The following is a 17,274-nucleotide window of genomic DNA, read 5'->3' on the forward strand; positions in this document are numbered from 1 at the left end:
ATAGCTGCGCTTTGTGGTGTTTGCGGAGGTGTCTTCCCCTATAAGTGCTGACGCTTTGAAGTAAACATCCTTTATCGTAGGGGCTCAACAGTGCCATGATCACAGTATTCAGGTTAGGTTTATGTGGACCGGGTTTTTGCCATTACATTTTCCCTCTGGGACTCTGTTGGTTACTGGCTAGTCTGTGAGCATGTTGTAGCGCTCTGCACCGGGTAGTACTGTTCTGGGGCAGTTAGATCTGGTGTTGTTGCCTGCTCGAGTGAGAAGTGTCTTGGCCGTGTGCCATTTTAAAGTCAGGCGCCCAGCTTCAATCACTCCCAGCTGCCTCTGAAGCTTTCATCATTAGAAATATTCCGGCCCCCAGATTTGTTGTTATCCCTGTCGCAGCCGCCATAGACTCGGGGCATCAAAGGTCTTGCTTCGCTGGGCGCATTGTTTGATTATCTAGGATTGGAGCCATTTGCTTAGCCACGCCCCACCTCCCACATTATTAGCCCACCGGTACCTCCTCTGATGGCATGCTTCTCTTCTGGGGTATCCCGTGGGGTATCAGCGCTCTCGACATTCAGCGAAGCCCTGCAGGATCGCACTGTGGCACGTCTGCCACGTCCGCTTTCCCGTGTCTCTATCTCCGGTCACTATGCAGCCCGGCTCTTCGCGTCCCTCATGGAGTCAGGCAGCATCCGCCTTCAATCTTAGCCTTTCCTTCGGTCCGGTTGCAGCACCTCACACCGGTTCTGGAGGTAAGATTCATCAATAAATTTGCCGGTTTGCCTGCAAAATGTAGTCTTAATGTGGCCTAAGCAACAGAGCCGTTGTGGATTTTGACCACATGTCCACCTTGGTTGGCCACGCCCCCTTCATTGATTTTTAGGCAGCCTTCAACTGGGCTTCCAGGGGTCACTTAGGGAAAAAACTGCAAGCAGGGTCCATCCCACAGAATTTATTAAGGGCAATAGAACTTATATACTCCAAAACTTGGATAAGGCTCAAGTTAGGTGATAACAACCATGTACCCAGGAAGATCCATACAACAGCAGGGCTCAAACAAGGCTGCCTCTTGGCCTCCTTGTTATTCAACCTTTACATGTCAGATCTCACACCAGCGTTAGACATAGTCAATTCCTATTCACCAAAACAGGGAGGAAAACTGCTATCCAACCTATTTTGTGCAGATGACCTGGTCATGTTAAGTAAAACAAAAATGGGCCTCCAGCGATTAATGAATAAGAAGAATTTAACAACTCAAATGGTCTGGAAGTGTATTTGACAAACCAAAAGTAGTCATCTACTGCAAGAGGGTAAACAAACAAGCATTTGCAATGCAATCGGTCTCGCCTTTGGGACCTTATATGTGTTTAGCTATGCAGCACATTTGCCTGATTGCTGAAACATCTACTGTTCTTAACATGGAGGGAAAGTAATCACCAAACTGCGTGACATGCCAGGTATGGGAACACCTGGGGTGAAATACTGCCTTTCAGCGGGACATGGTACAGTGCAAAGCTCTGTTTTTAATATAAAATCAGGGCCTTCAGTGGTCATAGCACCGAAAATACAAGATTTGAAAAAATAATATTGTCTACGGGGGCTCGTGGAAGACAATTTCTATGGACTGGAGTCTAGAGCATGCTAAAGTGATTCTGGTATTTTACTGACCTCTACTGGTTGTTTTCTATCAAGACAGTTAAATAGAGGCAGCTGAACAGAAAATAGTCCATAAGAGGAAGCAGACAGTGCTAGAGATGATCTCCAGAACCCACATAGTACATACACATATAAGTATATACTAAAGTATATACAAGTGGTCTAAAATTGTTGAACTAAAAAGGGTCCTGGCACTGGAGAAATGAGAGCCTTGAGAAAATATTGGAGTACAAATATTTAAGAGTCTGGATTGATGCAAGAGGAAACCAGTCACAGCAAAATGAGTCAATCAGAAACAGAACCTAGGCCGTACAATGTGCTTATACAACTGCTTCTCAACACCTATGGCGCTCCAGCTTACGTCCAATGCTTCAGGTCATAAGGGTGACACTACTTCTCACAATGACATATGGGAGCGAAAGCCTGATAGGGAAGGATGCTGGCCTCTTAAACATTTTGGTGGCCAAGACCTATAAATCTGTTATTCCTCTTCCTAGGACAGCTTCTCCAGTACACATAAGCCAGGAGTTTGGCCTACCAACCCAAGTAATAGGCAGACAACAAGCATTTCTACTCTGTGCTGCAAACTAAGAGCCTGTAGATTAGACAATCTTAACTGGCACAAAATCAAATCCAGTCCAAGCAATTCGCTTTAACGTCGGTTCCTGCAAACATCCTTAGACACTTTCCAAGCAAGGGATTTATGGAAGCAACAGGTGTCACAGGCGTCATTTAAAAAATGTATCTCCACCCTAGCACAACAAAGGCACACTTGATTGGTGTTAAGTTCATACAATGCCAAAGACCACCAGACATTTGTAAGCACAAAGTACTCAAAGTACATCAAACTGAAGTTTATTCATTATTGATTTGGGGCATTTACAACATCAGGCTTCCTACCCAAGAGGCTTTCCCAACCCACAGACTCTGCCTGTTGCTGTACACAACCGCAAAAGAAACACTAATGTATATAAGTCTGTTTGTGCACAGCTCTCCTTCAAAAGCCGAGAGTCATCACCCAATTGAACATCAGGCTAGTAATTTTTTATCTAGGCTAAGTGGAAAGCTCATTCTTAACGGGCATTTATCTTACATCATGTTTATGGTGCAAACAGAATTATACATAAGCATTTTATAGCACCAAGTTATATAACTCTTTACAACATGCACTTTATGGCGAATTGTGACTTTAGATTTTTAAAGTTGTAGGGAACTTTTAGGTAATGCATGATAATTATGTTCAGCAAGGATCTTGCACTTTATCAATTTTATGGCACCCAGTTATTTAGCCCCTTATAACAACCACTTTCCGCTGTGGCGAGCTGTGATTTTACACTCTCAACAGGAGAACGTTTTGCGTAATGTCTGATAAACATGTTCTGGATGGTTTCACATGACTGGACGCATTGTGATTTCAAGTGTTTAGTAGTCCTAGAAAACTTTTATTGCATTATGTTTTTGAAAAGATTATAATAAATCATGCAAATATAGATTATTCATTCATTCAATCAAAGAAATGACTCAATATTGTAAAACATGTGCATTTCCACCAAAATGTGATTAGAGTTAGAATTAAACCAATAAAGACTCTGTAAAATAACACTGTAATGGAGCAGTATAAGAAAATGAACACATTGAGAAATCAAACAATGTTCTGAAAGTACAAAAGGACAATGGTATCACTTTCATGCAGCAGTCAAATCTATATTTCTCTATAAAGTTCAACCCCTCAGGAATCACTAACGTATTGTCTGTAAATGGGAACAGGTGCAAGTGTAACAAAGATGAATACGCTTTAACCCCGTCGGTGCAGGGCACACGTCCCACAATTATCTCTGCAGTTGAGGGGAGTGAACATTTCATCCTCAAACTCCAAGCAGAAAATCTGATGCTTGCACCAGAAGGATCATCTGTTTTTGTTGAAAACGCAAACTGTAAGGAAGGAGCTCCCTCGCAGTTTTGGGTGTGTTTTTTCATTGTTCCACCATGCAGTGTACTGTGCATGCTGATGCCACAACTAGTAAAACACCCAGATACTTTAGACTCACTGCTTTGATGGTGCTTGGAGATATATCTCAGCCAACTGAGGACTAATCTCCACTGAAGTACTACTGGTACAGAGAGGAGAATGAACCCTTTCCAATGGTAACTTTCCCTAGTGGATAGATCCCTGTTTGAGATTAACTGCAGGAAGTCATGAGCAGGAATCCACGATCTAGTACCAGAGAAAAGTTAAATAGGGGAATGGCCCTCAAGACATATTCAAATACTACCCATTTGTAGTGCACTCCAGGGAGGGCAATTGGGGGTTTAACCCTAACCTGCTCCCCTTCCTGGGAAGGGCCCCCCACAAGAGGCCATGGTTAATATAAAAACAAAAGAATGAGGTGTATGGGAGAGTGAATATGTGTGTGTTTGGGTGGAAGGTGTGTGACTATTCAAAGATGTGTAAATAGTTAATTTAGTAGGTTTATATAATGTTAAGACTGTATGTGGAAACAGTTGTTTGGGTCGGTGAATGTGGTGAATATGGGTGTAGAGATGAGTAAATATATTTCTCAATGATGCATGTGCAACAAAGTAGAAATATAAAAGGCAATGTATGTGACAGTTTTTGTATATAAATAAGTATACATAAGACTGAGTGATTGTATAGGTGACTGTATGGATAACTGTATATTTGTAATAGTTATTTTATAACACAGTAAGTATGAGTTACGATCTATATGAATAAATGAAGTTGTATTTGAATGTGTGTGTAGCTGAGTAAATGTAAGTATGATCCATTATTTGCATAAGTGAGTAGGATGACTGCATAAGTTAATATGATGTGTGCTGGTGTGTAATGTCGATATATGTGTATTATTATATTTGATAGTGTTCTAATGATCATTGACAGCATGTATGAGTGAATCTATAGGTAAGTGATTAGATGTATGTGTAGATCTAGGAATCACTGAGTGGGTTTTCAGAAACTTGGATTGATGTGTCAATGGATTCAAATATGGTAATCTGTATTTTACAGTGAGTGATGAAAGGTTATACTAGTGTATGATGAGGTGTATCTGATTGTCACCTGGATGTTGTCATCAGTGATGTCACTGACCATGTCATGAATGATGTAACATGTGACATCATCAGCAGTGGATTGCGGGCACGAGAGTTACAGTTAGTACAATTAACTATATCGGAGGAATTTCAATGGTTTTGAATGAGTGAAATGTCCAGCTAACTATAACACCCCTGAAACCTATGTTTTTTTCAGTGAATTTCGAAGGTTTTCAAATGATAATTCCTAACTATAACCTGCCTGAAACCTATGGTTTTTTCAGTGAATTTCAAAGGTTTTTTAAATGATAATTCCTAATTAAAATGTTCATTAAGCATATCTGTTTTTTCTATCTTTTTTTAATTATGAACCCATTCTCAACCTAGTAAAAACTGCAAATATTACCACTCTTCAATTGATTCCTTCCTCCAACAAAATCACTACAAACCAGAACCACAACTTACATGAATAATGTACAAACTAAGCGTTCCCGTAGAAAAAAAACAAAAAAACACCACTTCCCCATACTTTCAACAAGGCAAATCTGCAATGCTACCTAAAAAAACAGCTGATAGTTCCATTTATCACTAATAAATTAACATCAACATTTAACTAGTGTAATGACGTCAACTATGTACTGTGTGAATTACATCCAATTCATGCCCATATTTAAACACGAATATGTGATAGAAGTACTAATTATGCACTTCTAACACACAACAAAACAACAACACCCAGCGCCACCGCCACCACAACCACCCCTCCTAACTCCTCCCCCTCTACTACCTCAAAGGCAGCGCAAAACAGGACAACGGACCTGCCAAAAATAATATATCCCCTCAACAGCACACTGGCTGAATGGTCAGAGATGTGGCAACCAACTATGTATAAGGAAGGGAACTCGCACATCAACAATAATTTACACATTGCCAAGACTACCGGTGATATGCTATACACAACTCACTATAGAAACCAAAAACATTTTCCGTGTGTAGATATACTATTGATAACGTGTAGTGTGCTGCACAGTGGACGTACCATATTATCTCACACACTGGGGAATATCTCGGTCATGTAGCTATGTTGTCCCCCCGCCCTTGGAGCAGAAGTGGAGAGGACTGGTCCTACGTACGCAATTCCAGCGTAGGAGCATAAATTATTAGGCTACGCCTTGGGCGTGGTTTACTTGTGTAAAGAGAAAAGACTCTGCCACAGCGAAGGTCCTCGCCCTTCCACGTGGCTGCCACCATGACCACATGCCTCCTCGATACAGGCCCATTGCGAACTCAGCGCTACAGCACCACAGACTTATGTCTGTATGGACTACTGCCTATGATTCACGCTGTGGACAGCAGGGTTTACAACTTGAATTCACCTTTGGATCTACACTACGGACAGCATTGAATGTAGCCTTGATTTATGTAAGTCAGGGATAATTTTACTATATGTCTTAACTTTTTGTTAAAGGATGTGACAAAAAGCATTCCTCAATGTCTGTCCTGACTACTGCCTTCCATCTACACTGCGGAAGCAGGGTTTACAACTTGAATTCAGCGTTGGATCTACACCACAGACAACATTGGATCTACCCTTGATTTATTTAAGACAGAGACAATTGTACTATATGTCGTCAGATTTTGTTAAAGGATGCGACAAAAAACATTCCTCAAAGTTTAAGTCGACTTCTGCCTTTCGATCTACACTGCTTACACACCCACTCTTTGATTCATTTATCTATTTTTTATTTTACAAAGTTTTATATAGCACAAACTTGACCCAAATCGGGTATCAGAGCGCTTAACATAGCACCAGCTGCATTACATGAGGACACATTTATTTTTTTTAGCACTGGGAGATTAAGTTGATTTATGAGACTGAGTGACACTGGGAGCATTTATACATCTACACACACATCGACTCAGTCACCCATACAGCCACTCATACACCAATTCGTTTACTAATACAGCCACATAGTCACTCACCTATACAGTCACTAGCACAAGTATACACTCACCCATACAGCCACTATCACAATCCCTCACTCACACATACAATACTCATATACTTCAACACTCACCTATACTGACTTTCACACATCCAGTTACTCACCCATATACCACTGACACATTCATTCACTCACTGAAACACCCATACACATACTCAGTCACCAATACAGCCCCTCACTTACACACTTACTAACCCATAAAGCCACTGACTTAGCCACTCACTCATCCATGCAGGCAGTCACACACCCTCTCACCCAGCCACACAGACACTCATACACCCATACAGGTACTCAGACACCCAATCAATCCTCCATCCAGCCCCTCACATACCCACCTGCCAACCCATATAGCCACTTAGACATCATCTGGCAGACTGATACAGACATTCTCAAAACCTAGTCACTCACCCATACATTCACTGAGACACTAGTCACTCACTTATACAGTAAGTCACACACCCACTGAATCATCCATACAGGCACTCATACACCCAATGATTCACCAATGCACCTTGGTGTATATATATTTAACACTCAAACTTTTTAAAAACACTCAGTCACTGAACAATATCATCAGTGATGTAATTTGAGGTGCCATCAGTGATGTCACTGCATGTCATGAGTGATGTAATATGTGAAGTCATAAGCAGTGCATTGGGGGGGGGCACAAGTTATAGTTAGCTCAGCTAACTATAACTTCTGAATTTCTCTGGTTTTGTACATGTGAATTATCAGCCTAACTACAACATCCCTGTAACCTTTGGTTTTTACACTGGTTATATATTTTCACCCCAAACCTTAAACATTCCATTACCACTCAAAAATCCCTACCCATCGTAAACCTTAAAATTACCATTTCCAGCCAAACCCCATACCCACCCTAAACCCTTAAATTCCCTTACCACTCAAAATCCTGTACCCACAAATTACCCTTGCCGCCCAAAAACCCTATACCCACCATAAACTCTAAAATTACCCTCGTCACCCAAAAACTCATACCCACCCTAAACCCTAAAATTTCCCTTAGCACCCAAAAACCCATACCCACCTTAATCCCTAAAATCACCCTTGCCACTCAAAAGTCCATACCCACCCTGAACACTAAAATTACCCTTGCTGCCAAAAAACCATACCCACCCTAAACCCTAAAAATGCCTACCCTAAACACTTTGAAAAAACTGTTTCCCAAACATATATATATATAATTATCTAATGCTTACATTTACAAAGCACATGGCTTTACCATTCATACGAAATTTCTTGTAAAGGCATGCGTGCTAAAGGTTTGTGTAGTAATGGTAATGAGCGTAACTAATGCGTTTTATTGGCAATGTATGGTAAGAGTGCATTGTAATTACTATCTGTGTACTGATGAAGGGAGATATTTTTTCCTCTAACGTAACCCCAAGGAGCGGCCTGCATCGATCGCTTGTAGGGGGGTGGCAGGACGTGTGAAGAAGTGCGGAGGACACAGGAGGGGGGAGGCCACATTTTGCAGCCTGCGTGGAGAATTGCAGCCTGTGTGGAGAACATGCAAAGTATGCAAGATTATTTTGGGCAGCCGGAGAGGGCCGTCCAAGCAGTCATTGCGCACTGTAAGAGTGTGCTACCATGCCTCCTCTGCCCCCGCCCCCTCAGGCAAAGCTGTCGGTGGAATAGGAGAAAATAAAATGATAATAACACAAGTTATTATCATTATATTTTCTCTGTCTCTCACTGCAAAATGCAGTGGGGCCTTGCTCCTCCGCCTTAGCGGAGGAGTCGCCGCTGCTCAAAGGGTTCCACAGCCAAGATGTAGACTTAGGGTGATATAGTTGAGCGAGAGCGGTGACACTGAAACTCATTCCATTGTTCATGGGATACAATGGCCTGCTAAGCACTCTCAGTCTGCAAGAAAACGATAAATGCATCAAATATTAAATAGATCATACATTTTTTGAATATATGGTTAATCAGAAATCATTAACCACTTTTCTGTGCCAAAGTCATGGACATAATGTAGTTCAGGAAAGCCTCACAGCTCGCAAGGTCAAGCAGTAATCAACAACCGAACTTTACTAACTTTCGCTCAGTGTTCGGCCTTCCTTGCGAGCCATCTCCCGTCTTCACCTCCGGCAACCACTTCAACAATCCTGAAATAAAATAAAAATGTGTTACATTGAGTAATAATGCTATGAAAGTGATTAATCTCTGGTGGGGAAATGCACAAATATTTAAACATAGTTTTCATTCAAGTCTGTTTAATAGAAGAAAGACTGATAGCACATTACCTGGCACCTTGCAAACCAAATACGTGCACATATTTATTTATTATGTGTTCTAAATAAAGAGCGTTGAAATACATTTAAAGTAATGGGAAACAGCATATTTTTTCTCAGTAAAACGGTATGACTTTGCATCATATAATGACATGGTGAGAAAGCTGTGTTTCTGAAATGCATCTGGCAAGGATAAGGTTACAGCCTGCTTTTGTCATTTGACAAAACCACTCAGAAGAATTGGAATCAAATGAAAAACAAGTATGAGGTACATGTTTCAACAGGAATGTTAAACAATCAATCAGTATATTTAATGTGGCTTTAGCCATTAATGGCTAACTAGGAAAGTAAAACAATTGCCACAGAAAGCGGTTTGGTTTTAATGCGCTAAGGCATCAAAAACATGGGTTTGTGCGTGTCTGTGTTTGCATGCATTAACATAACATAGATAGATTTACTGGCAGAGATAAGCAGGGCACAAGTCCTAAAAAAAAGAAGTGGGGGGACTCTCCAAGGTAGGCGTGGTCACAGGAAGTGACATCACGACAGGAAGTGACATCACAACAGGAAGTGACATCACAACAGGAAGTGATATCGCATGTAAGGCAGATCTATCATTTGCGTATATTGCAAGATTTAACAATTGAAGCTGCTTGGTACATCATCCTTCCCCTCACCCATCCATCCATCCCATCCATTTATCCTGCCCCTCGTCCATCCATCCTTCATCCTGCCCCTCATCCATCCATCCTTCATCCTTCCCCTCATCCATCCTTCCTTTCATCCATCCTTCCCCTCACCCATCCATCCATCTCATCCATTTATCCTGCCCTTCATCCATCCATCCTTCCCCTCCATCCATCCATCCATCCTTCCCCTCATCCATTTATCCTTCCCCTCATCCATCCATCCTGCCCCTCCATCCCTCATCCTTCCCCCTCATCCATCTTTCCCCTCATCAATCATCCAGCTACCCTTCCACCCATACATCCAGCTATTTACATTTTCTCTCCATCCTTCCCCTCACTCATAAATCCATCTGTCCTCTCTCATTATCCATTTATTTAATCTTTCATTCATCCATTCACCCTTTCACTAATTCATCCAGCCATTCACACATCCCTTCATGTACTTACACGCCCACCTTTCCATATTAATTTTGAGCTGAGCCCTTTTGAGAAGAGGCCCATCAAGAACTTCACCCTCGCTGCAGGGGCCGTTCCAGGACTGGGACAGAAGCCACCCAGGGCGGAGACAGGATTCACCACAGGGGGGGACAAGAGCCATCACAGGCGGGGGTGGACTGGAGCCACAACATGCGGGACAGGAGCCATCACAGGCGGGGGTGGACTGGAGCCACAACATGGGGGGACAGGAGCCATCACAGGCGGGGGTGGACTGGAGCCACCACATGGGGGGGACAGGAGCCATCACAGGCAGGGGTGGACTGGAGCCACCACATGGGGGGACAGGAGCAGGAGTCATCACAGGACAGGGAACGTGATCCACCAGGGTGGGCACAGGGGTGGGCATGCAGTATTCTAGTATCATCTTGGGCTTCTCGCCCCCTCCTGCACAAGACAACGAGAAGACAGGCTCTCTGTCCAAAATGCCATCCCCCACTGTGATACACAGTACTTACAGGAGATACTCTAAGAGAACTGATTGAACTGATTGTCCTCCATACTTTGTTAATCAGTGTGGGTGCGATTGTGCCATTTCTTTATTGTATTACATTATGCATGTTTGAAGAACCGAGGTTTGCTTACAAATTAGTGACAGTAATTAAGCTCGGTGAAGAGAAGCAGGTGCTGCCGCCCTGGGTAGAAATGGAATGTGTGAGCCCCCCTCTAAATAGCAGATACAAGACGCATTCAGGGCTGTTTGCATGTGAATGGATGCCCCCTGCTCCTGAACCTGCGGCCCCTCCCTCTGTCCCCTTCAAGCACCTCTTAACAGCTCATCAAGGGCTGGAGGTGTGAGGGTTGCCATCCCGCTGTGCCTCTACAGGGCTGCTGGGGGTCTGAGCTTTCATACAGCATCGGAGTCAAGAAGGGAGGTGGGGGCAAGCTGTGCCCGGTTAAAATTACAGACAAATGGTAGGTGCCGGGGCGTGGTGACCACCGGCGTGCTTGGTAACTTCCGGATTCAGCCAGCCACTCGCCCACCCGGAAATGCTTTATTTACTTTGTGCGCGCCGCGCTCCCGTTTTTTAATGGTGGACGCGGTTTTGATTTAGCAGGGTGGACGGCGTCCACCCTGAAAAACCCTCGGAAATAAGTGGGGGGATGCCGTCCACCCGCGTGGTACCCCGACTCGTGCCCTGGAGATAAGTAACCTCTTTAGCACACTGGCCGGGGAGGCACAGCGGACTGGTAAGGGCCTTCGACAATCCCCTACCGGGGGGGAGGAATCGAGAGTGGGCAGCAGCTGAGCCCGGGAAAATGCCAGGTACCGATTGGTCAGCTTGGATTGAAGCCACCAATCGGCAGGGAACCCCCCCGGGGGTGCCGTAGGGATAGAAGGTCAAGGGGGCCCCACAAAGTCATGTGCCTTCGCCATTGACCCACCAACCTACATCGAGAACGTGGGTGTAGCAGCCGCAGATTGTGGATGGGCTCAGGCAAGGCTAAAGGCGGGGACAGCACAAATGGATAGCGGAAGAAGCACAATAGCCAATGGCGGAGCCGCTCAAACACGTGCCTTTGGGATGCCTTACGGAGGGGCACAGGGAGCAGGCTATGGGTCAGCAGAGGGCGGTCACAGCACTTGCAGCCCAGGTCAGGACTGAGGGCACCCACACGGTCACCGCTTGGCAGCAAGGTGTAGCCTAGAAGCCGCAGGAGAGGTGCTAGACCCTGGCTGGGAAGGGGAAGGGCTTTAAGTGGGCCAGGTCTCAAGGGTTCTGAGCACCAGCAGTTTTTTAAATGGGGCCTCGAAACGGGTCTCTATTGGGCTCTGTTTTGATTTCAAAGTATTTTATTGAGGTTATTTATATATATATATATATATATATATATATACAGTACAGTAGTAGTGGCGTAGTAGTGCGTGAGGGTGAGTACAGACGCCTTTGGGGTTACATAAGGCATAGTGACACGTATTAAAATTAACAAGGAGGGGAGAAAGAGTATATAGATGGATTCATTCTCCCTAGTCAGTAGTAAATAAACTAGAGGAATCCAACTCAGGTTGGGAGTACCCTGTGTTGTAAAATACCCCTCACACACCAAAAGGACCCTTGGTGTCATGCTTCATCATTGGGTTCTTCGCACCCCTCTACAGGATGCGGCGTGCTTCGACCGGCGACTACGCGGGAGCACTTTTTAGACTATGTGTGGTGTGTTTGAAGGTATCTATGTGCGTGAGTGGTGAGGTTATACGGCGAGTGATGTTTAAAAAGGGTCCGGCTCGTGGGGTAAAAACAATTTTAATCTGCCCCCGGGCTGGCGCTATTAACAATGTGCAGAAAGAGGGCCTTATTGGTGTCCCCTTTCTGCTCTGCCTAGCTGCTGCACGTGGCCTTGGGGGCCTAACGGTACTGCCCGGAGACAAAGCAGAGCGGGGCTCTGGAGCGGCTCCACGGGATATATGATGTTACAACGCGGACTTTTACAACGCATACCGTTACAACGCGGATTTTACAACGCGGATACTGTAACAACGCATGTATTTACAATGCATTTTTTTACAACGCAGGTACCTTTACAACGCAGACCATTACAACATAAGTATTGGTAAGTATATATTAATATTAATATTATAATGGTAAATTAATTGTAAAAAATATAATTTAATGTAATTTTATTTAATTTAATTTCAATTAATTAATTTAATTTTAAATTAATATTACTTTATTTTTACCCTGTACCCCTGCACCCCAGAAACTCAAAACTGACCCTCAACCCCTATAATAAATTAAACTGATTTAATTTAATTTAATTCCAAATAATTAATTTAATTTAAAATAAATTTTACTTTATTTTTACCCTGTACCCCTGTACCCCAAAAAATCAAAACTGACCCACAACCCCTAAAATAATGTAATGGAATTTAATGTAATATATTTTCAATTAAAAAATTTATTAATTATTTTTAATATATTTTTACCCTGTACCCCAAAAACTGAAAACTGACCCTGAACCCTAAAAATACCCCTTTACCCAAAAACTGAAAACTGACCCTGAACCCTAAAAATACCCCTTTACCCAAAAACTGAAAACTGACCCTAAACCCTAAAAATACCCCTTTACCCAAAAACTGAAAACTGACCCTGAACCCTAAAAATACCCCTTTACCCAAAAACTGAAAACTGACCCTGAACCCTAAAAATACCCCTTTACCCAAAAACTGAAAACTGACCCTGAACCCTAAAAATACCCCTTTACTCAAAAACTGAAAACTGACCCTGAACCCTAAAAATACCCCTTTACCCAAAAACTGAAAACTGACCCTGAACCCTAAAAATACCCCTTTACCCAAAAACTGAAAACTGACCCTAAACCCTAAAAATACCCCTTTACCCAAAAACTGAAAACTGACCCTGAACCCTAAAAATACCCCTTTACCCAAAAACTGAAAACTGACCCTGAACCCTAAAAATACCCCTTTACCCAAAAACCCAAAACTGACCCTGAACCCTAAAAATACCCCTTTACCCAAAAACTGAAAACTGACCCTGAACCCTAAAAATACCCCTTTACCCAAAAACTGAAAACTGACCCTGAACCCTAAAAATACCCCTTTACCCAAAAACTGAAAACTGACCCTGAACCCTAAAAATACCCCTTTACCCAAAAACTGAAAACTGACCCTAAACCCTAAAAATACCCCTTTACCCAAAAACTGAAAACTGACCCTGAACCCTAAAAATACCCCTTTACCCAAAAACTGAAAACTGACCCTGAACCCTAAAAATACCCCTTTACCCAAAAACCCAAAACTGACCCTGAACCCTAAAAATACCCCTTTACCCCAAACATATAACATTTAAAATATAACTATATACTTACCAATACTTAAGTTGTTATGGTATGCGTTGTAAAGGTACCTGCGTTGTAAAAAAATGCGTTGTAAAAACATGAGTTGTAACAGTATCTGCGTTGTAATGGATGCGTTGTAACAGTAGTGCGTTGTAAAAAATGCGTTGTAACAGGTGTATACCGGCTCCACGTGGTCAGCTCTGAGGACACGGCAACGGGAGCGCTCGTCTCTTGGCCCTGGGAGCAACAGAGGTGAAGCCCAGAACACATCGTCCGCTACGGCGGAGGCTGGCAGGAAAGGCCGGGGATTAGCGGCCTACTTAGGACGATCAGGGGTACTGCAGCGCTCTCCCACCCCGCCCCCCCCCGGACTGGGGGCGTCTCTGGCGGCGGAGTCGCCTCGCTGCTGGGGAGACCCGACCAGCCTTCCCGGGCCTGTGAGCGGCCCTACCTTTTCGCGGGCCCCTGTGGGAGAATCCCCGGAGCGACACAGAGGTGACACGGCCTGTCCAGCCCCGGACACTGTCACTGTGGGGACGGCCATCAGGCCCTTGACTGGTGCGACACCCTTGCTACAGGAGGAGCCCGGCTGTGTGTTTTGACCCAGAGTAGCGGAGTGCGGCGAGTTTAAAACGGCGTGTGCTTGGTCTGGACTGGCCTGGACCACCCTGACTCTGGCGTGAGTAAGGGATTACAGGGAGCGACGGTGTCTAAGGTGGTTCCATCCTCTTGAGTCGGCCCCCTGCTTCACGGCTGCAGAAAGGAGGGGGACACGTGGGGCCTACTCTACAAGTTCTAGCCTTCGAGTGTGTAGAGGAGTCTGCTCTGACGCTCTGTCTCGCTGGAGTGGGTACGACAGGGACGGTGCAATGACCTCCAAACCCCGTAAAGAAAAGCCAGGCAAGGAGGCCCCGCCGAGGGGAACCCAGCAGATTACTTTGCCGGGTCCCAGCACCTCGCCCAAACAGAAGGATGATGAGACGCCCGCCACTAAGGCATTCATGTTGGAACTTTTCTCTGCCATAAAAGAGGACATCTCGGAGCTCCGCTCCCAGCTCGCTTCAGATCTCCGCGAGGTGAGGAGGGAGGTAGATGGCATTAGGGAGCGAGTGGCCACACTGGAGGAACATGATTTGGGGCTGGCTGGCGATGTGCACCAACTCCAACAGGATGTACTCCGGCTCACGGAGCAGAATCTGGACCTACAGGCCCACGCGGAGGACTTGGAAAACAGGTCCCGCCGGAATAACATCCGCATCCGAGCTGTGCCCTGGGACGGTGAGGCTGGAGGCCTGCGGGGCTATGTGGAGGCCCTCTTCCTGCAGATCCTGGTAGAGGATGACCTTCACGAGATTCGTATGGACAGGGTCCATAGAGTTGGTCTGCCGAGGGGCGCAGGGGCTCCACCCCCTGATATCCTGGTTTGCGTCCACGACTTCCAACTGAAGAAACGCATATTTCAAAAGGCTCGAGGGATTTCTTCACTGCAATTTCGGGACCACCATCCCCAGCTGTTCCAGGACTTGGCAGCCTCGACGCTCCAGAAGAGGTGTGACTTTTGGCCTGTGACGGCCTTCTTGTGCGAGCAGAGCGTGGCCTACTACTGGGGCCATCCCTTTAGCCTTATCTTCAGATGGCAGAACAGGTTGGTTCAAGTCAGATCCCTGCAGGATGCCAAGAACCTCTTGGGTCTGGATGATGCTGCCCCCTCCCTGAGAGTAGGGGGCTCCCCTCCGAGGCGGAGACGACGCTCCCCGTCCTGGCAAAGAGTGGGTCGAGCTACTTCATCGGGGAGGCCGGATCCCACAATCAGCCTGCAGGAGAGAGGTGCAGCAGTTGCCTCTGTAGCAACGGTGACGGTGGCGTCATCACAAGATAGCTCTTCAGCGGCCTGAGCCCAGGGAAGAAGATTGGCTGGCGTCGGAGGGACACCTCCCTTTCAGGTACCGTGGGTAATTATGTACTTTTGGGGAGAAGCCCCGGAACGAGGATCTGGGGGGACACTAACTGTTGCCATGACCCCCGTTCTTTGATGGTACCAATGGACGTCCACATTCTGGGACTGTCAACGCCTCTGATCTTCAATAATTGCTTCTTTTTGAGGCTCTCCATTGCTTCACTTTGTTTTGTTGGGTTTTTTCACCCCGGACCGGTGTGCGGTTTGGACACTGTCTGGTCATGCCACCCCCGACCTCAACGGTCTTTGTTGAAGGGGTCCTTTGCGGTGCCTTTTGTTGTTCTCTCTTGCACTGCTTTCCTGGTCCTGTTTTTGCTAAAAGTTTGGGGAGGGGGGAGGGAGGGAGGGAGGGTGGGGAAGGGTTGGGAGGGTAGTACTGGTAGTGAAAGGACTTGTGTGCGTGATTCGTGGTGGTTGACAGGCATCGAATGGGCTGAGTTGGGTGGCCTGGAGGGGGGAGGGGTGGTGGGTTGCTCCTAGCATGACGTGGTGCGATTTTGGGCATCAACTGTCGTGCCCTGCTTGCCCCTGCGATGGGGGAAGGGTTGAGAGGCTCTGGTCCTGGCTGGGGAGGGGGAGGTTTGCCAGAATACTACTGATTGTAGAGCGGGGTGGGGCTCTAACTTTCTGATGTTTCTCACATTAGGTACTTGGAATGTGAAAGGGTTGAACTCCCCCCAGAAATGCCAGAAAGTCTGGAAGTATATCCTTGATCATCAGTTAGACGTGGTGGGCCTTCAGGAAACTCACCTGGCTCGGAAGGATGAAACCCGCCTCAAGCATAAGCAATTCCCCATCGTTTATAGGTCCTCAGCCCCCATGAAGCATAGGGGAGTGGCCCTTTTTTTCCGCTCGTCCTTACACTTCCAAACTATGGGAGTGCGTAGCGACAGAGAGGGCCGCTGGCTAATGGTTAAGGGGATGCTCCTCGGTAAGCTGTGCACTTTCTTGGTCTTGTATGCTACCAATGTAGGTCAGAATGGGTTTGTACAGGGCCTGCTGAGGAATGTGGAGGACTTTGTTGAGGGTGCCTTGATAGTGATGGGGGATTTTAACTTGGTATGGCATAAAGACATGGACAGCTCTCATCACCAGAGGTCCGACACCAGCCTTTTCTCCACAGAGACTCAGAGGAGGATAGGGGACATGGGTCTTATCGATAGTTGGCGCTTTCTCCACCCCCAGTCTTTAGACTATACTTTCTTCTCCCATGTTCATCACTCTTATTCTCGCTTAAACCACATTTTTCTGAGCCAATCCCTTCGGGGGAACCTGCGCGGAGCCCACATTTTTCCCCTGTCCATCTCTGGTCATAGTTTGCTCCCTGTTTGCTTACACTGGGCAGCGGGAAGCAACGTTAATCGCAAGTAGGACTT

The 17,274-nt window shown here is 45.5% G+C and overlaps 1 protein-coding gene across 2 annotated transcripts in view; it reads right to left on the minus strand.

The window, feature by feature from the left end:
- LOC147673963 (NACHT, LRR and PYD domains-containing protein 12-like) overlaps positions 1-17,274 on the minus strand; it is a 658,153-nt gene that overhangs the window by 559,121 nt on the left and 81,758 nt on the right. For both annotated transcript variants that reach the window (XM_086945051.1, XM_086945052.1), the window contains exon 2: positions 8,764-8,833. In XM_086945051.1, the coding sequence (XP_086801177.1) occupies positions 8,764-8,797 (34 nt within the window). In that variant the 5' untranslated portion in view covers positions 8,798-8,833. The remainder of the gene's footprint in view (positions 1-8,763; positions 8,834-17,274) is intronic.

The sequence above is a fragment of the Lissotriton vulgaris genome, chromosome 12 (genome assembly GCF_964263255.1).
Source record: "Lissotriton vulgaris chromosome 12, aLisVul1.2, whole genome shotgun sequence".
NCBI lineage: Eukaryota > Metazoa > Chordata > Amphibia > Caudata > Salamandridae > Lissotriton > Lissotriton vulgaris.